General features: G+C 35.9%; 1 protein-coding gene across 3 annotated transcripts in view; it reads left to right on the forward strand.

Annotated features, from left to right (window-relative positions):
• The window catches only part of LOC131078969 (DNA gyrase subunit B, chloroplastic/mitochondrial), a 208,969-nt gene that overhangs the window by 67,126 nt on the left and 116,472 nt on the right, over positions 1–25,371 (forward strand). For all 3 annotated transcript variants that reach the window (XM_058016827.1, XM_058016828.1, XM_058016829.1), the window contains 2 exons: positions 7,094–7,244; positions 7,468–7,544. In XM_058016827.1, the coding sequence (XP_057872810.1) occupies positions 7,094–7,244; positions 7,468–7,544 (228 nt within the window). The remainder of the gene's footprint in view (positions 1–7,093; positions 7,245–7,467; positions 7,545–25,371) is intronic.

The following is a 25,371-nucleotide window of genomic DNA, read 5'->3' on the forward strand; positions in this document are numbered from 1 at the left end:
ATACCCCCATCGATTTTCCCCTGGAGTGTTTTGTGTGCATTTTGATGAAGTTTTATATGGATTTTTATCCAAGCTAGGATTGATTTTCCCTTGTGGGGAAATTTTTGACATTTTAATGATTTTTAAAGGGATTTTTTAATCCCAACTTAAGTCGATTTTCCCTAGGAGGCTCAATTTGGACACTTAAATCGAAATATATAATAAGTGAGCCCCATTTTTAATTGTTTTTAAATGACGATTAATGATTATTTAAAATTTTAAAAGCAAAATTGAATAACTTGCAATAAACATTTAATATTTTAACCTTCTAGATATTAAATTCGTGCCCTAGATCAGCAATCAGATTTCTAACATTTAATCATGCCCTAGTTTATTAATCAGATTTGTAACTTTTGATTATGCCCTAGTTTATTAATCAGATTTGTAACGTTTGATTATGCCCTAGTTTATTAATCAGATTTGTAATTTAGTAAACTATAATCAAGTAAATTCAAGAATGAAACAAGGAACCAAGAGACAAACACAAATACCCTGGGAAAACCTCCAAGGAGGAAAAACCCAGCTTTAAAGACCCACAGGTCAGATTATGTATTCACTCTTATTGTACAAATACAATACTTAGCTTGCTTTTCTGAATCTGATCTTTATATATCAGATTTGCCCTTTTTGCATGCTTCAAGACTGCACCAAAATGCCCTATATCCTCTTGAATAAGTTCGCCCAATCCTTGGACAAGTTCGCACAATCGTTGGATAAATTTGCACAACCTTCTTTAGTGATTTTGCACCTCTTGTTTGCAGAGCTAATTCGTTGATTTCATGGATAACTGAATTGTATTTGTATTTGCAATTTAACCTTTATCTATATGATTCTTTAACCCATATATCCTAGGTCGGCTTTAGTCCCTTTTGGCACCAATTTGTGGCGTGTTGCTTTTAGTGAGGCGTGGAGGATGGGGCCGGACTTGTCTTGGGGGCATGCTACCCCTTTAAGATAGGACCCAGTCCTAAATGGGTTCGGATGTTGCCTTAAGGCAATCTGAACCCATTTTCCTTAGTTATAAACAACACTAGAAGCAAGATAGTTTTTACCAAGCAAGTATATATGCAAGTGTTTTATCCCACATTGTTTGTGTGGTGAAAGTGAAAGGTAAAAGCAAGTATATGAGAGGAGTCTCCAACATTATTTTATTATTAAATCTGCCAGGTGTCTCCATGAAAGGTGATTTTTCGCCCATATTGGCAAATGTTGGCAAAGTGCTGAAGTGAAGTGTTGGGTTGAGGATTCTTTCCATTTTTTCTAGCTTGGCTGTTCCAACCTCCTTTGTTGCAGATCCAAGCTGCCATTGAAGACATTTCTAGAATTTTGGAATGGCGCCATAGCTGGGAAAATTTCGATTTTTTTTTGGGAGTGCTTTGTGCTGTTGTTTGGGGTGATTTTCTTCATGCTTGCTGGCTGCCATTATTTTCAGACGTTGCTGGGCGCCATTGCTAGGAGTGATTTGACTTCCATTGTTGGTTGTGAACACATTTTCAGAATTATTCTTCATTGCCCAGCTCATCCACACTAAGGCGATTTTGGTTAAGGGCTGTTTGGAGGATTTTTCAGTGCATTTTTAGGGGCTGCCATTGTTGTTACAGCGTGAAACTTCATAGTTGCAGGTTGTTTTCAGACTGATTTTCATTTCCAGCCACTTGCCAACTTGGAAAATTTTACTTGGGTGTCATTTCTTATGAGTTTTTTGGGCATTTGGTGGAGCTTCCAGTGCTGATCTAAGTCTGAAACTCCATTTTCAGATTTGTTTTCAGACTTAGATATTTTTTACCAGCCTTTTGTTTGTGCCAAGATTTGACAAACTTCACTTTCGGAATGTGAAATCCATCAAATACAAGTGTTTCCTATGATTGCGACAAGTTTAAATGACTGATTTATTGAAGTTGCAGGTTGTCTTCAGACATTGGGCAGCCATTGTTGGACCTTGGAAGGGTGTCTTCAGACTTTAAGAACTAAAAATCAGATTTTTCCACACCCTTTTCCAAGCATTTTCAGAATTGTGGTATAGTTTTGGGCACCATTTTTGACATTTTTTTGAGTATACTAGGTTGTCTTCAGACTGAAACTTCATTTCCAGCCACATAGTTGTGCCCAGATGTGACCATTTTTGAGTTTTGAAGGTCAAAATAATTCAAATGCAAGCATGCGACATGGCTATGACCACTTCCAGCCATTGATATTCATCATTTTCAGTGTGTCTTCAGACTTTTTGGAGCCATTTTCAAACTTTCAGAGGGTGTATTCAGACTTCAGAATCAGAAAATCAGACTACAATACACCATTTTTTGAGTATTTTCAGGCATTGGAGGGCGTATTGAGACTCTGTCCTCAGAAAATCAGACTTTTATTACAACTTTGATATAAAAAAATAGTCACTTTCTGAGTGTTTTCAGACCTCCAAGTGATATTTCCAGACCTGGACATTAATTTTAGGGCTCCAAATACATGATTTTCTGAGTTTACATGGGTGTCTTCAGACTTAGCAATTATAATCAGACTTATCCTAAGTCTAAAAATCGGTTTTTCTTAAGGAAAATCTTCCAGACTTTAATTTGGACCTTCATATTTTCCATAATTGATGTTACAATTTTCTAAGATTACCTACCACATGTTGGGACACATGTCAGGAACAAAGTCCTGATGGTGTTCGGATTTCCACTCCATAGAATAGTGATCCAGTCAACACAAGATTTTCAAGGACAACGAGTCCGAAGGAGGGTCGGATTTCCATTGCAGGGCGGAATTACAAAGGAAGGAAGTTGTCTAGATAGGCATCAAATTTCCACCAAGTGAAGCATGGACAAGGATAATGAGGATGGTTTTGAGGAATGATTAGTCCATATGCGGATGAATTTCCCACCAAGGTTGAAGTTAAGTTTATCATATTGGTGTTTGATTCAATGCTTATTTGTTTTGTAGGACTATTACGAGGAAAGGAAGTATGATGATCAGGGCTTGAGGTGAAGGAGGATGCACACAATGAGGATAAGGAAGATCAATACATCAAAGATTGGATGGGGATTTCTGGATAGAGATTCCAGAAGGCGAAGGTGAGGACTAGATCAATCATGAAAAAGACTTCACTTTGATGGTGAACAAATGAAGGAAAGCAAGTTCAAGAAATGAACACAAAGGATTTTACATCAAGAAATCCAGAACTACATCAAGGAATTTCAATATCAAAGTGCGTCAAGGAAGGAAATATTTCAGGATTCCAAGATTGCGAAATTTTCTAGACATAAGGAGGGAACAATTCATGGAATTCCTTAACATAAGGATGGAATGTAAAGTATCATAAGGGATTCCAAACATTGTGAAGATGAAGAATGTACAAGGCAAATTGGTTAAGTGTATAAGGCACGCTGAGGAGGCATCCTAGTCACCACTCGTTCAATCAAAGGGTACCAAGTCAACATTCATTCAAGGAGGGAATAGGTGACACATGGTGCTACATCAAATATTATTTATCTTACCTACCCTCGTTTCTTATTGGCCAATGTAATGGTGGTTGTGCAAACCCTAATTAGGTTTTTATCTTGTAATCTCGGCCGTTGATCCTGGATCAATCTTGGCCATTCATTTCTTTTGAGGCTCTATACAAACCTCATTGTCTCTCATTTGTGAGGGAGAGTTTTTGTAGAATTGTTGGTTTATGCTGTAGCTATTTGAATCATAATCATTGTTCGATTGTTGGTGATTTTGCTCTTCAAGTGTTGTATTTGCATTCATGGTTCTCAATTCCTCCAAGTTAGATTAGAATTTATTTTCATGTATGTTAGATTGAGTGAAAGATTTGTTGAATTCATTTGTGTGGAATCCTTAATCCATACCACTAGCCTCTTGCCGCTGGTAAGTGCGTCTTGTGTGGTCAACTGGAAATTTAAGTAAGCTTAACTTCAACTATTACGCGTCCCTTGACAAGCATCAACTTGGATGGTGTCAACGTTTGATGGTGATAGCCTGAAAATCTTTAAGTATACCATAGACGATTGCACTAAGCTTGTGTCAATACCTGATTGTGAGACCTTGCTTGGTTCGATTCCACTAGATCCGTTCATCATTTCCTATATTCCTAGGCTTAGAATAGATTTCTTGAACCCTATTCCTTTTCCCCCTTTTTTTAGTAAGAAGTAAAATCCAGAGCCATATTGATAAATCTTAAGTTGTCAACACACCTATTCCATATCATTCATGATAATCCAAACATTTGCGTAAGTCCCCCTTGTGATTCCAGCACTATCACATCAAACCACTGAACTTATCCACATGTCAAGACCCGACATTTCGTAACCTTGGAGTTGTCTCATTTGATCGCGAAGCATAGCATATGAGAGATTTTGTTCAAGAGAGGATAAAATACCTTGGTATTTTATTCTGTGTTTGCATGTGCATAAAAAACACATCAACACCACCCAATGGGACAATTATCGAATCACTCAAGTAGTGGTCCTCACAACCAAGCCTAAGAACAAAACACACATCCCAATGCACATCATCCAATCTTCATGAAGCAATACGACACTTCATTGGTCTTAGAACGATCACGAATCATATATCAAAATTGAGCATAAGATAAAGACTCAAAATCACATACATTGTCACAATGAAAAGTCCAAAGCAAGATCAAGCACTGCAAAATGATTCGCATCCAGTTCCAAATGGCTCAATCCACCAACACAATGCTAAGTCCACAAAAGAAAGTATGAAATGCAAAAAGCAAACGGGAGGGGCATTACATCCTCCCCCCCTAGGGCTAGGCTTACTCCTGGAATACAATCAATAACAAGGCACCATTAGTATTGATTCCACTAAACACATGAAGCATACAAAAACAACCATTTGACTCACCCATGAGTCTAGGCCACAACACAAAACTCTCTTACAAATCATACTGCCACAGAGAATTGGATCTACCGCACGGTCCAAAGAGCATCAATGTCTCATGAGTCATGAAAACCCACAACAAGCCAAAACATGGTGCTAAGAACCCCATGTAGGCACCAACTCTAACAGAAACAACCCCTCCCAAAGCAACATTTACCCCATCACAAGGTAATCAAGCACAAAATAGAGCCTTCCATGGTCTCTCCTTTGACCAAGGCATAAGACCTTTGGGGTTACCTCCCAAGAATAAGGGGAAAAGATTGTACCACAAAGCTGAAAAGCACAGACACAATGGTACTCTGAGGCATGCACACTAGCGAACTATCTCTCACAACCTGGAGCACCCACACCATAGGGGCTCAACAATCTCCAAAACCCGACAAGATGGGCCACACGGCTGTCACTAACCACAAGGTAAATGAGCAAACACGATTTCTCTGCTACCATTCCCTCCATTGTAGCTGAAACAAGGGTTACAAGACCCATCTCCATCATGATTTCACCATCCAAGAGGTAACATTAAGCCTCTCACTAGGGTCAACATCTCGCATTCACGACTCCAAACAAGCTCACGATGGTCGAATCTGATTACGGAAACACAACCTCTTCTAGCCTTAGGCTAGGAATTACACACCCCACAAAGAATAATCCCTCAATTCACGCCAACTCCCAAGGAGTTCTCACCAAAAAAGGCAAATACATAAGAATATAATATGTATATTAATATAATCCTCCCATTTTTCTTTCTGAGTGAGACCGTGTTTCTTTTTTTAAAAATCTGGCACCCGAGTGTATATATTTTCCCCACATGAATGAATAGCAATAATAATCCCTTTCTAATGAGAAATTCTCCAGATAGGAAAATACATATCTCCAGTTCAGTTATCTTAATGTGATTGACATGCAAGATGTTTCCTTTCAAATGCATGGAGGAACTCTTTAAGAGCTAAAGCAGCATTGTTTCACCATGAGAAATCTTCAGAGTCCCACTGAAGAAAACTCTTCACAAATCATAATAGCCGAGCATCCCTCCATACAAGTCACATTTAATGAAGACTGTAATATCATTAATAATAGTACTCCAAAATGGCATCCAAGCAGGACCCCTTTAATGTATCTGGATTGCCAGGCATGGTTAATTCAATTCAACTCTTGCAGTCATTTCCTATCCAACTCCTGCTAACTTAGTTATCTTGTATGTTAAATTTATAAGTTTTAAATGTTTAGTCTTCTTTTTAACTTAATATGCATTCATTTAATTTATAGTTGAATAAAATGTTAGCTGTAATGTATATTGAATTTAAGAATATAATTAGATCATAATTATACTTTACATTGATAGATATATATTCCTATAAATGAAGCTTTGATTTAACCAACATCATGAAGCAGTACCATTGGTCCACTACAGCAGAATATAGCTTGGTCCCAGAACAATTATTATCATTCAACCACCTAGAACAGTAAATGCTAACTCAAATATGTAGCACGTAAGACTCTCAGAACAATGTTGGCTTGTCCTAGCCAGTTATTAACCAAAGAAGAGATCCTGAATCCAACTTGGACTGGAGGGGGTCGTGACAGAAAAACTGTGTTGGATTGATTGTGAAGATGATTGTAGGAATAAATCACTCATGGCTATGAATTGTGTATGTGTTTTTGAATTTGTGTCTCTAATGCATTGTCTGAAACTTTGCTAGGAAATGAACTGGAGGCAGGAAAATGAGGCAGTGTTACCAATTTATGAGCATAGTTGGACGAAGAGTGTTGAATCTTAAGCATTGTTTACAGAGAGGAAATGTTTTATTGATGTTCATAATCATATTGTAACCCTAGTTGATAGCTTACACGTGCTAGTTGCTGTTATGTTATCAACTTTAGTCTCTCATACGTTAAATTATTATTCATATGGATTTCAGATGTTTTTATGCTGTTCATTTGCACTGTTTTGGCATATTTTTTCTTACATCTAAGATTTCTTTGAATGAAAGTGGCATTATTGCAAGACTTGTTGATGAAGTTTTTTTCCCATGCTGGAATTTAATATCTAAATTAACCTCCCGGGAATTCAGGAGCTAAGACACTCAAAGTTAGTTAGATTTACATCTAGGTACACTGGATTTTTCTGATAATAATAAACCATTCTTTATACCAGAAATTGGAAGTTACAGTCTGGCGGGATGGAATGGAATATCATCAGACCTTTATGCGTGGAAAGCCTGTGACTGAATTACAATCCAATAAGATTACTGATGAACCCACATCTTTACAAGGAACGTACATAAGGTTTTGGCCCGACAAAGAAAGTATGTATATGATATTGTTTTTTAGTTTTTTAGTTTTTTTATAAGATATGTCAATTGTTATCTTTCTATTTTACTCTTTTTTTGAGAAGGGCAATATATGGCATGCATGTGTTATTATTGAAGACTTTTAAGGAGATGAAAATTTTGTTGCAAAGTTTGGTGAATGGATAGTTTTTTTGTTTTTGTTTCTTTAGAGTTTATGACCATTTGTTTTCTTATGTAGTCTTCACAACCACTAAACAATTTGACTATAAGACAATAGCTGGACGTGCGAGGGAACTTGCATTTCTGAATCCTGAGGTGAGGATTGTCTAAAATCTTATTATGCTTTGTTATATTAAGGTAAAGACTATATATAATAACTGCTCAGGTTTACAAGATTTTATGTGTGTCCATCTTTCTTGATATTTATGCATACATCTGTGTGTGGAGTTGTACACCAGGATATGTGTCTGACTTTAATGCTTAATTCATATGTAAGCAACCTAAATGAATTAAATTTTTAAGATAGAGGATGTATGTGGAATTACACAACTGAGATTGTTGAATGTGATTGCAAAATTGTATAATGTGATGGTTGCATACTTTGAAAAATATGTTATAAGCAGATGCATTCTTTGCTAGTCTTGTCCTAATTCATCGTTCTTCATCCTTAATAATGGTTTTATGTAGAAATTGATAGAAATGATATTCTTGTCAACATAAGTAAGCACCATGCAATATGTGATTTGTTTGTGTGGTAGATATCTCAGGTGTAATATTTGCATAAGAATAGTGATAAAAGTTGAGCCCTATGACCCAAAAATGCCAAGATCGTCCTTACGTTGATGGAAGGACAAAATGTTTTATAGTGTTGCTAGAAATATCAGCCATAATTTTAGTCCTTATTTCTACACATTTGTTGATGCAAAATCGCATCATTAAATACCTTTGCAATGATTTTGCTTTGACATGTCTAGGGCCAAATGTTTTTTAGTTTGTTATATGGAATTTAATTCTGCAGCATTTTAATAAATTATTCATAAATACAAATTTCTAAACATTTATAAAAAACTGATATTATTAAGGTACATATAAAAATTACTGATTTCTAAATATTCTGTCATAATTTATTAACATAAATTTTGTTAGATTTTGTATCTAGTTAATCTTCATAAATAACATATACAAATTATGTTGACCACCTTTTTTATTGGGAAAAGGAATAACATGTCTTGTAAAGTGGAGAAGGAAAGGGATAACATTTATGTTGAAATAGTTGCTAGCTCAGATACCTATCTATTGCATTTTAATGTTGTGAATGACAATTAAAATACACATGTTTTATCTATTATGTAAATCGAACTTAGGGCTGGGCCCAAATACATGTAACTTGTAATTATGTCTTGTTTGGGCAAGACCTATATATAATGTAACTTGTGGATAGGACGCCCTATAAATGAAACTTGTGGATAGGACGCCCTATAAATGTAACTTGTAATTTGGTCTGACCCTAATTGGGCGATGTAACTTGTGGTGTAATGCCCTGCCAGGAACCCTAAAGGAAAACAACACTACAAGGCAACTAAAGGGTGAAATAATTAAAACAAAAAAAGATTAAGTGCATTAATTATCACATTGCATGTTTAATAACACAAGCGGAAGTCTAACAAATGAAATCCTAAAGGGTTACCAACGAAGATTACTTCGTAACTAAAACAACATCATAAGGCTAATCCAATTATCCATCTAATTAGGGAACTCAATTGCAATTAATTAAATCATATTCATAAACTGAATTTCACATTGAAAGATTTAAAGTGATACAATATATTTATTTTAAATGAAGCATTTACACATACATTCAATTGAATTAAGTATAATATTCAATAATTACATGGCTTCCAATAGTGCAAATGAAATACATAAATTACAATGCCAAGGTTACATAGTTTACTGATACAATGACCACATGGGTCTCAAAGGTACAATAATCACGAACATGAGTTGATACACGAATCACGAACCAAAGGTACACCAGCGAAGCCAATCCTCGCATGAAGGTACGAACCAAAATATCCGATGAGAAGTGGCACTACCACCCGACCATGTGATCCCAAAATGGAACCACCCCACCGTGCTAGGAGATAGCAGAAGACCCTCAAGCAAGCAAAACCAGACAAGTACAATAGTACAACATGACTCCGCAAAACTCATGTGACTCAACTCACAAAACACTAGTGACCCTAAAGAGAGAGTGTCATCGCATGGCTTAAGATGGTTACCCTAGGTACGTCTCCATAGATCCCGACCCCCATCCCAGGTTATCTTGGTAACCTTTCCCGAACCCTCGGCTCCATCCAAGTATCATGCGGACCCTACCAACCCTTCGTGAAGACAAGGTGGTAGGTTTGCCATTCCAGGCCTTCCCACAACATCTTGAGCCTATACAAACACTCAACCATGTGCGAAGTGCAATATCTTAATTAATATTACAACTACCCACCCCTTAATCAATTATTAGATTATCACTTATTAACTGACTTTTGAGGGGTTATCCTACAATCCTCTTCGGGTGTGGTCTCCGCTCGAAAGCCACTCTCTCATAGGACACTAACAGGAACGGTCTCTCTACGAGAACCCTATAGCGAAACTGACAGCCATATCTAATCTTGACAAAATACAGGTGAAGGATACACAAATCAATAACCCAGGATTGACCATTTGGAACAAAACACACAACGGTTCATATCAACCATAGTTTAAAAACTCGTGGACTTGCCAAGGACTCGCGAGTCTGTGGGAGCCATGAGTCGACTCGTCGAGGACTTGTGAGGCGAGTCTATTTGAAAGACTCGCGAGTCTTTTGCAAGGACTCACGAGTCTTTCAGATGGACTTGCGTGACCCAGAAAAAACGTAGGCAAGGTTTAAAAATGAGTTTTTTTTTTTTGCCTTCATTTGGCGTAACTCCCCCCCTTTTTGACTTTTTGGGGGTTAAGGGTAACCCTAATTGGACGTGGGCCAATAGAAAAATAACACTCGACGCCTTTATAAAATAATAAAAGTATTTTTGGCGTTGCCCCTTGACCCCGCAAGGGGTGATGCCCCTTGACCCCAACTTGGGGGTGCTGCCCCCAAACCCCCATCAAAAAATATAGGGGGAAATTGTGCTGATGGAAGTAGGGAAAATTTAACCTCCGAGTCTGATTAGGCTCCATATAACAACATAATTAGCATTGAAGAAATCTTGGTATTATACATTTTAGAGTTGAAAGTTTGAAACTATGAGTATGAATGATGAAATTTCAAATATTGTGCGTTTGTAGATCAAATGACATGTGTAATGTTTCAATTATGGCTCTTATTTTCTCTAAATGCATTAATTTCTTTATGTTTTTTTGTAAAACTATGGTTTTTTTTGGCCGAGTCCTTGCCGAGTCTTTCACGAGTCCGAGTCCGAGTCCAAATTTTTGGTTTGCAGAGTCCGTGGCGAGCCCGAGTTTTTAAACTTTGATATCAACAGGGTTACACAACAACACCTAACCAAGGGGGTATAACAACCATTACGGCATGACGACAACTCAAAACCAAAATTGCAACGTAAATAAGCTTTTACCAAAAACTACCATTTACACTAAAGATCCTAATACAGGCAATCTTTTTAAAACAGTCAAAAGCATTAAATACTTGCAAATATAGATATTCCAGAGAAATAGAAAATACAACTATATTTATAAAAGAAATTCAATGTTGTCATTTGTCCAATAAGGCTAGATTTAACCACATTAAATGAACCCCCTAACATGTATTCATGATTAATTAATAAAAGAATCTAAATATATGTTTTCAATTAAAATAAATTTAATTCCAATTTAAATATATATATAATAATATAATATATCTATATGAATATATATTCATCAAATAATAGCATATAAACATGTCATACTAATATATATATATATATATATATATATATATATATATATATATATATATATATATATATATATATATATATATATATATATATATATATATATTAAAACGTAAAAACTAAATTTCACGATTTTAATCTATTCTCAAATATCCCAGAACAATATTATAAGATTACCATAAAAAATCTATATATATATATATATTACATATTATAAATAATAAAAAAAACTTAATAAAATTTATAAAATTTTCCTAACACCCTGCAGTCAAGCGCTGCACCCACGGAAGGCAGGAAAAGCATTTTTTTGTGTCTTTTTATTTGGTGGTAGCACTGCTACCATATGGTAGCGCTGCTAGCTTATGGCGGTCAACACATGTAATCTGCTCTTCAACATTTGATGATATCTCTCTCTTGTGTGAACTTGCTCGTCATCCATTGTGTGAAGGCTGGCTGTTAGGTGATGCTATCAAGATTTTGCGAAGCTAATGAAGACTTGCCTTGAGCGATTTTGATGCTGATGATAAGGGCTGCAATCTCCATTATCATATACAGAGGAATTCAGATCTGCTATCTTGCTGGTTGAACAACAATCTGAGATAAGCACACTTGCCTTGTAATTGCCTACATTTGAGATAATACATATTGTACTTTGTGGCTGGGTTTTTCACCTCCAAGAGGGAGGTTTTCCCAGGGTATTGGTGTGTCTTGTTTTGTGTTTTTATTGCTGTTACTGTTCTGTTATAACCTGATTATTTAAGATTAACATCTGATTACTTAAAATTAACAATTTAGACATCAACAAGTGCTTTTTCTCTTCACCTCTATTGATGTGCCCACCGCTCTTTTTATGCCAAACACTGAGGCATCAGATCTGATGAATAACATTTTCTTCCTATAGATAAAATATACAGGTCGAATAAATATTACTTTCAGCCTGAAATTAATAAAAAAATGATGTTTAATCATGTGGGTTCATGTGGATTCATTGATGTTCATGTAGGTTCTATTCAGTCTCTCCTAGATTTGTCTGGAAAATGTAGGGTGAATCAGTAGTACACAAAAACTTAACACCTTAAAGTTTCTACCAAGCTTTAATCTGGAAAATGAAAGATTTGAAAAATGCAACAGCAGAAACTGAGAAAGATGCAACAACAAGAGCACAATACACAAAATCTTACATTGAAACCCAGTGTGGGAAAACCACGGTGAGAAATGCCACTAGGATCTACTGTCCTATTTCAGTTTCAGAATCTTTACTCCAATTACAATGCTTTAAGGGACTCAACCCTAAGGAGTCACCAAACCCCTGTCTATAAGTGCACCAACACTTTCACTTCCAGGACCTTTGAGCACCAACTCAAGTCTTAAAACAAACTTTTTCTTTCAGTATCAATTACACAAATATTCTCTTACAAATCTTAAGTATCAAACTGATTTATTTGCAAACTGAACAATCTGCAATTATAAGCACATGAAATCTAAAAACTGATCTGCATATCAAAATATCTCTGTATAATCAGAACGTTATATAGTTGCAAGATTATATTCTGAAAATGATAATCAAGTCTTTGTTTCTCTGCAAGCCATGTTTTAGTAATAATGTCTCCAAATAAATATCAGATGTCTGTTTTATCACAATGTTCTGTAATTCCTGTCTTAACACACTTCAGAAAGATGTCAAACTGTACTTATCAATCCTGTTACTGTCATAAGTAAAGATTCATATCAATTCTGAAACAATTCTGAAATATTAATGAATGATCTGAAACTGTAAATTCAAGTAACTGTGTTATCTATCAGATATCCTTCTATACTCTGAAAATAACAATTAATGCTTTTGTGTCTCTGCAATGTACATTCAGAGACAAACAAAACTTTGTATCTCTGTCAATGAACACACAGCAAACATATGACTTAAATAAAGGATATGCTGATGTATTTACACAGTTAAAATGCCTCTGCTGTCAGACAAATCTGCACAAGAAGATATTCTGATTGTATCAAGTCTGGTCCAAATATGTAATGAGAATCTGCATACAAACAAATTTCTTTTCCACCACAAATAACCACCACTTTGACTGATAACAAATGAGTCAAAAAGACCAACCAAAATCAGGTATTAAGAAATGAAAACGTATACCATTTAAGCCACCATCAATATTGTTCTTTATACAACATTTAGCATGCTTGCAATATTCTGTAGAATGTTGTTTCTGTCTTCCAGATGTATGCCATATGCAACAACTTCTTTCAGAATCCCATTAGAGTAATCTGAGAAATCTTCTTGAATCGAATCTCTATATCTGTCTCTTTTCTTTTATTTTTAACACATTTGCATTTTTTTCTCAACTTTATATCTCAGCTGTTTGATTTCCAGCAAATACCTCACACCAAAATCAAAAAATCTTGTCACATACACTCCCTTATCAATAGACCACGAATCTGGTAGAAACTGTTGTGAAACAGTTATAACTGCTTTCAACCAATTTTTCAACCACCATATAGTTCGAATATCTTGCTATTCTTTAACAAATATATGAGTCATCAATCTGAAGAGTTGTTTATAACAGTTTATAAAACAGTTGTAATTATCCATAATCAAAATTGAAACCACTTATAATATCAATACCTTTTGCCATTTGACAAAATGATAGCATGCTACACTGCTCGGTTCTAATGTTCTGCTATATTTAGGAGCACAAATCCTTTACTTGCGCACGTGAAACTACGTACAGTTGCTCACAAATGCTTTCCACACAATCACATATATAAAATGATCGTATCCATCGATCTTTTATATCCGCAACATCAAATTAGATCTTCTATATGTCGGCGCAAAAACACATAACACACAAATGAAACGTGTTCTTCCAAGTCGACTGAATCCGAACCATAACAATCATGCGGACCAAAAAGAATTGTCCACATGCTTCCCATATGTCGGCTGACCATCCTCGAATACAAAAACAACCACCAAAACCGATCCACATAATCTGCACAATGATTATCCACACGAGACTGCTGATGAACACTGTTCTATCTTAAAACTTGTATACCGAATCTTCTAACTCACTCCAGAATCAACATTTGAGGCCACAAACTTGGAATAAGGTACATAACATATCCAAAATGCTTCCCTGAGATCTGCAACACAAGATATTTAACATAAAATAAATGCCAACCAAAATACTGCATGTTGTTGGATACTCTGTTTTATCTCACCGGAAGTCAACCGGACCTATCCAAGACTCAATCTGACTTCCGGTAGAAGCAAATTATGAACTGCAGATGGGCGCATTAGCATTAGTTGCCATGAATGACAACATTTGACTACTTGTGCAGTGTCTCTTGCCAACACCTCCTCCCTTTTAGCATACACACTTAAAAAAATTATGATCACTCAACTACGCACAAGAACTACCTTTTTTCATATTCCCTTTTTTGATCACTCACTTTCATACACCATAAATATGTAAACCCAAGATTATTAGCGAAAAAAAAAAATTAGCATGAATTGTGGCTTAAAACATCTTCCACGAACTCTAAAAAATGGCTTCCACCTCAGAAAAAGGACGTTCACACAATACACCGCATCATGTATATTATTAACGACATGTGTAAAACTAAAAAGAAGCCACAAATTTTTAATAACAAACTTCCTCAAACTATTGTAACTCCCTTCAACACAATAGTTGATACCCAACATACTAAGCAAAAAGCATGCCAACTCGATATCTTCAATCGTATGTTCTACAGGAAGTTTCATATATGCAAAAGAAACGTAAGATTTCAAAACAGTAACACAATCTTGTGACTTCCGTTCTGCAACTTTCACCCTACGCTCCACCAAAATTATATTCAACACAAAATCAAAACGCACCATTAGATATCAACGAAGAAAAAATAAAACCGAAACAATTACACCGTTTTTATAAAAAACGTCTTCATTTCATTTACCATGCCCGACGTACACATCGTGGTGCTTTTTTGACATTAAGGTTGTACTCCATTAAATTTTTGTGGCACCAAAAAGGCGTCTCAATGAATGACTGCGGCAGAAAAAAAAACATAAAATATTCTTCTTCAAAAAGCTTAGCCAAGATAGCTCGAAAACCATGTAAAGGATTCCTTCTCCCACAATAAAAAAAACGCTCCAGCTCTATTAAGGAAAATTCAATTAATTTTGAAGCCGGAGTAATATAATTAAGGCATTCTTAGAAAAGAAAATGTAGAGCCTCAATTACGTGGGGTCATAAAAATTATTCGATGAAGTAGGTTGCCATCGTATTTGAATGTTTAACTGATGATGTGGCATAAACTCTGATTAAGCTGCTGATAAAGACAAGTTAGCTCACACACTGCTGATGCAAACACACATCCTGCTCAACCATACACCTAGGCAGTTCTAACAAGCATAAGAGCTCCTCACGTAGCTCAAGCACCTCAAGCACATCAAGCAACTCAAGCACCCAAGTAGACAACTCAACCAAGAAGGCAAGCAACTCAATTAAACCTCAAAATAAACTTTTACATCAATGAGAAAAATTCCAACAAACTCCCCCTTTGTCATTTATGGCAATTCTGTCACTTTTGGCAACCTCTTGAAAACCAAGAAAACAATACTTCTCCCCTTGAGATCCTGTGCCCTCTTTGACATCAATGATTGATACAAAGTTGCAATTAAACTTGCAAATTCTTAAAAGGGGCCTAAAATAATGCAATAGATGCTTCGTCTGAGCAAGTCAACTCTTCAATGATGGAGGGAAATCACTCCTAATTTCTGCCTCAACTTTTCAAAAGCATCTCTTGGCAAGGGCTTAGTAAACACATCTGCAATATGATCTTTAGTAGAAACATATTCAAGTTTAAGTAGTTGATTACTAACTTGTTCATGCAAGAAGTGATACTTGATATGAATATGCTTGGTTCTAGAGTGCAAAACAAGATTTTTTAGATATGCTATCAGCACTCGTATTATCACAGAAGATAGAAATAGGATGACTAAAATGTACTTTATTTAATGACTTAAATGTACTTTATTTAATGTCTTTCAATGTCTGCTTCATCCAAAGAACTTGTGTGTAGGAAGACACTGCTGTAATGTATTCCTCTTCAGCTGTAGAGAGAGAAACAAATGCTTGCTTTTTACTATGCCATGAAACCAAACACTTCCCTAGGAAGAAAACACCTACACTTGTGCTCTTCCAATCATCAATTGATCCACCTCAATGTGCATCTGTATAGGTTGTAAGTGAGAAATAATTTCCACTAGGATACCAAAGCCCATGATCCATAGTACATTTGAGGTATTTAAAAATTCTTTAACTGCATGAACATGTGTTTCCTTAGGAGCAGCTTGGAATCTAGCAACATATCCTACAACCTGCATTATATTAGGTCTAGTGGTTGTAACATGCAACAAACTTCCTATCATAGACCTATAAAGAGTTTGATTAGCATTTGAAGAGTCGTCATCCTTACTAAGTTTGGAACTAGTCACCATAGGAGTGCTTATAGGAGTACATTCTTCCATTTTAAATTTCTTCAAAATTTCTCTAATATATTTAGTTCGGGAAATAAAGATACCTTCCTTAGACTGATGAATTTGCAGCCTTAGGAACAAAGATAACTTTCCCAACATTGACATTTCAAACTCCATCTTCATGTTGGTAGCAAAGGCTTTACACATATGTTCACAACCACTATAAAAAATTAGATAATCAACATAAACAACTACGATCAACATATATTTACCTTCCTTTTTTAACATACAAGTTGCTGTTTGGAATGGCTCTTTTGATTCCGTACTATTGCAAATAACAATCTAGTTTGTCATACCAAGCACGTGGTGCTTGTTTGAGACCATAAAGAGCCTTTTTCATCTTGCATACATAATCTTGATTTGCTTATAACACAAATCCGTCAGGCTGTTCTATATAAGCTTCTTCATTCAAATTTCCATTTAAGAAGACAAATTTAACATCCATTTGAAAGACTTGAAAACCTTTAAAGGAGGTAAAAAGCTAAAAACATCCTAATTGACACTAAATGAGCAACAGGTGCAAAGATTTCATCGAAATTTGTACTTTCAACTTGGGCATATCCCTTACGCACTAACCTTGCCTTGTTTCTCACCACTTGGCCATCCTCATTTAATTTATTCCTGTACACCCACTTTGTGCCAATCACATTCTTGTGTTTAGGCCTTGGGACAAGTTCCCAAGTTTCACTCTGTTGAATCCGATCTAACTCTTCTTTCATAGCTGCTACCCATGATTCATCTTCTGTTGTCTCTTCAAAAGGTTTAGGTTCAATCATGGACAATAAAGAAATATCTTAACAACTCCCTCTTGCTGATCTGTATAAGATTATCAAAATTTATATGCCCAAATCTTCTGTGCCACAACCAAGATTCATCAAGTAGACTCAAACAATAAGTTTCACTTTTAACATCATCAAGAATGTATAAATTGTTCATTGCCTTCTTGCATTAGCAATTTGAACACCATCTTTACTAATTTTGCAACAATTAGAATTGAAAGTTAAGCTATGTCCCTGATCAGACAATTGACTAACACTTAGCAAATTGTGTATAAAGCCTTCCACAAACAACACATTCTCAACTCTAGTCTTTCTATCATTCAACAAAAGAGTACCTTTTCTAGCTACCCTTGCAGATGAATTTCCACCAAACCTTACCTTTCCCCCATTGGATTTCTTGAGAGTCGGAAACTTACTCTCATGTCCGGTCATGTTTCTGGAGTAGCCACTATCCACATACCAAATATCTCTCTCATATTGTACAAAAGAGCTGTTTGCACAATCAGAGACTTTGTTTCAGCCTCTTTCTATTTCTTCCTCCATAGTTTGGTTTCCTTAGCATCGTTCTTTACATCTTTCTTTGAGAAATCTGCCCCACCATTCTTACAAAACCTTGCACTATGTCCAATGTTATTGCATGTGTAACAAACATAATTATAACTCCTCAAAGGGCCAAAGGAGTTCTGATTCATAAATTTGAAATCATTTCTAAAAGATAGTCTACAATTCATTGCCTTGTGTCCAAAGTAATTACAAGCATAATAGTAACCATCAAAAGAAAAAATGATTAAACTTGGTTAAGAGTGCTTGTCTAGTACTGGTGGGCTGTTTGAAACCATTACTTCTGGTTTTTGTAGAATAAATCTTTTAGCTATCACCACCAAGAGTTTGTTGTTCATCTTTTCAAGACTTAGAGATTTGATCTTCTTCAAGGCCAACTCCACCTTTACTTGAAGATTGTTTTTGAGAAGCTAGTAGATCATTCAAGGATAGTGAGTTTTTCTGATTTATCTTTTCTTGGTTCAAGAACGTTGATGATTTACCTAATTTCTTGAGAGAGACAATTTCAGCCTCCAATCTTTCACAGTTTTTTTCCTTCATCTTAATTTGATTTTTCAAATCTTCTTGAACCTTTTTAGCTTCTTCAATCTGGATTTTCAGGTCATTTATGAGCTTCTTAGCATCATCAAGAGCTTCTAATTTTCTGATTTTTTCTTCACTTTCTTCTTTGAGCAGCAGCTTCAAATTTAGATTTTTCTTCTTAAGACTATTAATCTCATTGAGAGCACTTAACAGTTCTTGTTCAAGATCCACTTCTCCATCTTCTTCATCAAAAGCATCTTCATTTTCTTGATTTTCAGCATGAGTTTTAAACAAAATCTCATCAATTTGAGATTCTTCATCACTTCCTTCAGATAAATCACTTTTCTCTGTTAAACATAGGCTTATTTTCATAACTGCTATCTTTATTATTCTCATATGGACATTTGGCTGCACAATGTCCAACTTTTCTAAGGGACATCTTCTTTTGTTTGCTAAATTTCTTCTTCAACCTTTTTATCTACAAAGATTCTTCCGAGTTTGAATTTTCATCCAAACTGTCACTTGAAATTCGCTCCTTTTCTTTGCCCCCTTGAAGCTTTGAAAGCTGTCTCCGTTTTTGAAGATTTGGTGTTTGTGCTCATGTCATATGTTGTCAATATACCATGAAGCTTGTTAATGAACAATTTATCTAGAGCAACCATCTCCTCTATGGGTGAGATCTTTGCATCAAATCTTAAAGGTAGAGACCTTAAGGTTTTTTGAATAACCAAACTATCATCAACCTTCTTACCAAGACTCTTAAGAGAATTCACTACTTCATCTACTCTTAGAAAAAACGTTGCACGATTCTCATCTTCTTTCAGACTTTCAAATTGCATCCTGTGAGTATGAAGCTTGGCTTTCTTCATATTTTCATCTCCTTCATAGGCATTCTTAAGTTTATCCCACATGGCTTGAGCAGTATCATAGTGCATGACTTTAACAAATTCAGATTTTGACAATCGTCATAGTATAACATTCATAGCCTTAGCGTTGCTTTCAAAAGCTTTCTTTTCATTAGTAGTGAATAGAGGATTTTCAGGAACTGTATAGCCTATCACCATGCAATTCCAGACATCAAAACCAAGACACATCAAGTATGCTCGCATTTTGACACACCAAAATGCATAGTTAGAGCCATCAAACAGAGGAGCTCTATTTGTTGCAAGACCTTCAAGTGCATTTATCTTAGTGTGCCAACAAGAACAACCCTCAAGCTTTTAAGCTTTAACTGAAGGCACCTGATCTGATACCTATTGAGAAGCACACAGGAAATACTGATAGAGGGGGTGAATTAATATTTTAAATCTTTTCAATACAAATTGTAGAAGTAAAACACAAAGAATAACCAGCAAGACAAGAACACAAATATTTTGTTGGCAAGAGACATTGTACCGGTAGAGATAAGTGCTTGAGGAGTGTTTGGGTGTTGTCATTGATGGCAACTCAGATCAGAAGCTTCATCCGGAATATGCAGAATCATCCTACTAGAAGTTCGAAGTCTACTTTGCTCAAGTCTGGAAGGTGGAACACAGTGTTCGACAAGCTAAGAGTACATTGAGTAGAACTCTATTTTGGGTGCACACTTTTGTTTGCGGCGGAAGAGTTAGTCAAATGGATGATTTGAATAGCTTAGTCCACAATTCTAGCCTCCGGTATTGATTCTCGTGCAAGATTGAATATTCAACATCTGACATTTCATGAAAGACAGGTTTATTTGGCTGATTAGTGGTGTAGCGTGTTATGCGGAATCTTTGGAATGATTTTGTTAATTGGTTCCGAGTTAGAGGTTGTCAAGCTGATATATGTGAAGCATATAATCAATTTGTTTTGGTCTGCATGTGCATTAGTAATCGGATTGAGCCGACTCCTTTTTACATGTTTCATGTTTTGCAATTTTTTTAGGAGCCGACATGTTGGTGACCTAAAACAAGTGATGCAGATATATAAGACTGATCTATATGATCATTTTTGGGATCGATGTTGGTGTGCGAAGATCGCATGAGCATCTGTGTGCAGTTTCACGTGCGCTATCTTTGAATTTATGCTCCGGTGTATGACAGAATAACAAAACAGAGTAGTGTGCTAGAACAGTGGACATGAGATACTTTTTGCTTAACCGGAACTGCACTTTGGCATTTGTAGATGCTATTCATCAGTTCAAACATTCAAGTTATTATTTGTAAACATTTGTAGGATAGTGGGTCCTTTGGGGGTTGTAGCCCTCTCTTGTATTTGAGCAGTGATCTCTAGGCAGTGTACTTGAATGTATGTGCATTCGCCTTTGTAATATTATTATACCCCTAATCACAGTATTTTAATGTTGTGGGTCTCAATCCCACCGTGGTTTTTCCCTTTTTGGGTTTCCACGTAAAAATTTCGGTGTTATGGTTTGTGTGCTTGTTTGTATTGAGTTTCTGCACTTTACTTTTATTCATTTGCATCGAGTGGTTTAAGAATCAGTTCAAGAAAGTTAAGAATTGCAGTCTTAGTGTTCATTGATTCCAACATATTTCTCGTGAAAAACCCTTTCGGGTAAAAAACCGTGGCATAAAAGACTCTTATTAAACTTGAACAAATGAGCATCAACCCAATGATAGAAAAGTGAGCTTCAACTTACAAATGGCACCAACCCTTTCAAAGCACCAACTTCTAAAATTTGAAGCACCAACTACAACCTTCCTAAATTTGAAGCACCAACTTCAACCTTTCAGAAAACTTTAATTCAAAGTGATTGAAACTACTCAGAAGTAAATTAATGAACACTCTACTGCACCTTGAAACAAAATTTATTCAATAATCAATATGAAACTGCTGGAAGAGTATCATTGTCTTGTCCATTATTTCTCAGATAATATTCAGAAAGCACACTTCATATATTGCATCATGGACCTGCACATATTTGTTTAGCACTCAAGAATATTTGTAAAACCAAAAAGAAGCCACAAATTTTTAAAAACAAACTTCCTGAAACGGTTGCAACTCCCTGTAACACAATAGATGATACCCAACATACCAAGCAAAAAAGACACCAACCTGATATCTTCAATTGTATGTTCTACTGGAAGCTTGATATATGCCAAAAGAAACGTAAGCATCTCAAAACAATAACAAAGTCCCATGGCTTCCGTTCTGCAACTTTCACCTTATGGTCCACCCAAATTATAGTCAACACAAAATCAAAACGCGCCATTAGATATTAATGGAGAAAAAACAAAACCGAAACAATCACACGGTTTATATAAAAAACGTTTTCATTCCATTTACCATGCCTAACATACACATCATGGTGTGTTTTTGATATTAAGGCTGCACTGCATTAAATTTTTGTGGCACCAAAAAGGCGTCTCAATGAATGACTGTGGCAGAAAAAAAAATGTAAAATATTCTCCTTCAAAAAGTTTAGCCAAGGTAGCTCGAAAACCATGTAAAAGATTCTGTCTCCCACAATAAAGAAATTGCTCCAGCCCTATTGAGGAAAATTTAATCAATTTTGATGTGAAGTAATATAATTAAGGCAATCTTAGAAAGGAAAATGTTGAGTGTCAATTATGTGGGGTCATAAAAAATATTGGATGAAGTCAAATAAGGTTGCGATCGTATTTGAAAATTCAATTGATGATGTGGCATAAACTCTGACTAAGCTGTTGACAAAGACAAGTAGGCACGCAAACTGCTGATGCAGACACACACCTTGCTCAACCAGACAATCAGACAATTCTAGCAAGCACGCAAGCACCTCAAGTGGCTCAAGCACTTCAAGCATGTCAAGCAGCTCAAGCACCCAAGTAGACAGCTCTACCCAGAAGACAAGCGGCTCTATTAAACCTCAAATAAACTTTGACATAAATGAAAAAAAATTTATCATTTCTGATTTGAGTTATTTTCGGTGTCTTAATGGCTGGGAGATTCATGAGAATCATGAGAATTAAGCTTGAAGCTATCCCCCTTGATGTTTTATATTAATCATACCTGATTTCCCAACCATTTTATCTTCATTTTGAGCAACTTTCAGATATGAACCGCTGATATTTGTTTGTTTGTTGCTTTAAAGAGCCTTGCACTTTCATTAGCTGCTACATCATGATTAAGTATCCTTTGTTAGTTTGACAATACAATTTAGGACTGCTACAATAGGATGTGAGCATCATTTTCATGCACATTTGCATTAAGCTTGTTTCATTTTTCTTCAAAACCCTATAGATACACAGCTAAACCAATCATTTATAGATGACTTTGCTTTGTTGTCGAATCCATGCTTCTTTTGGAGATTCCTAGTCCATGGCTTATGTTGGATACCAATTGAAGATATATATGGATGTGTATGGAATTTACCCAATATTTTTTAGGAAGAAACTTGTTAGGTAACATACACCTTGCCTTCTCGATAATGGTATGGTTCTTCCTCTAGAATTCCATTTTGTTGTGGAGAGTAGGTTGTGGTTTCTTGTAGTTGGATTCCCCCAAGTAGAAAACTCAGGGAATTTTTTATATGAAAATTCACCTCCTTTGTTTGATATAAGAATTTTGATACTCTTCCTTGATTGTTTCTCTACCATGACCTTGAATGTTTTGAATTGATTAAATGGCTCTGATTTTTGTTTTATAAATACACCCACATTTTTTTCTTCAAAAGTTATCTACAAATAGCAAAATTTGTTTGCCATTGGAGACCAGTGCTTTCTTTATAGGCCTACAAATGTCACCAAGGATCAACTGACGGACCATCTTAGCTCTTCAAGCTATTCCATCTTCTAATGGAGCCCCATGCTGCAACCTAGCTTGACATGTGCCATAAACTCCTTGTTGATTTTCAATTTTTGTAAGGTAATCCACCAAAATTTCTTTACCCAAATAGAAAAGATATCTCAGATTTAAATACCCATACTGTTGATGCCAAAGTGATCTGCAATTTTGACCACTCTTGGCCATAAATGCCTTCTCATTTTGCCTCCCCTGTATTAACCAACCTGAAAAGCCTATATTAACCAACCTGAAAAGCCCATGGTTTTCAGTACCAAGATCAACTAATCTTGTTGCTGACTTATTATATGTAAGTGGGGGCTAATCTGTAATGTCCCCTACCAGTACAGGGCCTTAAAATCTGCAATAGATGGCTCGATTGATGATAACCCTGCAATCACAAGAATGCACACAATACCTACAAGCATATATATATATATATATATTACAGATCAGCCTAAACTATCAGCGCTAACATGCAGACAGAGAAAAAGTATCATAGGCTAAAAAGGAGAGCAAGGGACTGCTTGTCTACCAAATCCAAGGGCTGGTTTCTTCTAACCCCCTTGCTAGATGGGTAGTCTCTCTATGCTTCCCTTCTAAACCTTAATACTTTCAGACTTTATACTTTTAGCACTTAAGATTCTTCCAGCTTGGTAAGACTGGTATAGAGAAAGTAACTGGCTCCTTGACTTCTTGAGTCCTATGACCACATGAAAGCCCCTCGTTACCACTGGAAACCTTAGTTACCGGTTCTTCCCTAAAATGCCCAGGTCGAACCAAGGAGGACCCGGGTGTAACGTCCTAGGGTTATTGTGACATGTTAAAATTAGTCTCAGTCGTAACTCTAAACAAAATCATAATCTGATTATTAGCACCCAGAAATTCGATTTTATGTTACTTGCGATTTATTGGGATTTAATTAAGTTAGTATTAAACTAACATATTAAGTTTGCTAAATGTGATGTTTGGTTTAAAGTAATTCCGCCGCTGTAGAAGGATCATGGCTCCACACAGGGGTCACAACCCTATGTGGAACCACATGGTTCCACATAGGATCACGACCCCCTGTGGAGGCACGATCCAATGAAGACAAAAGATATATATCCGCCTCCCATTATTGAATAAGATAATAAGTACGATACATGCGGTGAAAAGGGAGAATACATATAATTGCTTGGTCTTCGTATCTACAGAGGCAAACTGATAAAACATAAAAATCAGTTTTATATTTCTTCATATCAAACAACAACAGTATAAATTCATTGTCTCAGAATTCTGATTGTTCTGAAAGTCATCACAGTCTATTTACATTTACATGACACTATCCAAACTTCACTGACCTTTCATGACGACAAACTACAACCGACAGATATTATTCCCCGTGGATTCACATAGCTAGATTGCAACTTAAATTAATTATAAAGGAACAGATAAATAAATGAGGTCAACTTAACTGTTTTATTATTATTATCTCTGGAATAACAGAATTACAACTATCTGTTGCTCTGCAGATCCAAAGTTAGACCAAGTATGGAAACCTTTACAGTACTCTAAAAAATTGTAATGAGATGTATGAACAGTCTCCTAGCTGAGCTGGATGATACCTTGTATGGATTCCCTGATCTGAAATATCTTCTACTGTCCTTAGTTGCCTAGCTGAGTGTAAACAAGGGGTTATTGAATGTGCTTGCCTAAGGTATGAGGGTCATGATTTTTCTTTGGGTGTGGTGCTGGATGGATTTGATAGGCCAACCTTATGAAACTGGTTTCTCTCATTCAAAACAACTAGTCTAAAGTTGGCTAGATTGTTGATGGACTGGGAACTGTGAACATATATAATTTTGATGTTTGAAGTTTGAACATATATATATATATATAAAATTAAAAAATATATATAGATATATATGTATGGACGAACCCATACCCGTACCCAAGTTTTTTTTTCTTTTCCGAATCTGTGAATCCGTACCCTAATCCGAACCTGAACCAGTAACTTAGCTGGAAACCCTCTCCATACTCTCACCAAGATGGATGTAAGACAGTCCCTAAACTCTGTA

Source organism: Cryptomeria japonica, chromosome 8 (assembly GCF_030272615.1).
Source record: "Cryptomeria japonica chromosome 8, Sugi_1.0, whole genome shotgun sequence".
In the NCBI taxonomy this organism is placed as follows: domain Eukaryota; kingdom Viridiplantae; phylum Streptophyta; class Pinopsida; order Cupressales; family Cupressaceae; genus Cryptomeria; species Cryptomeria japonica.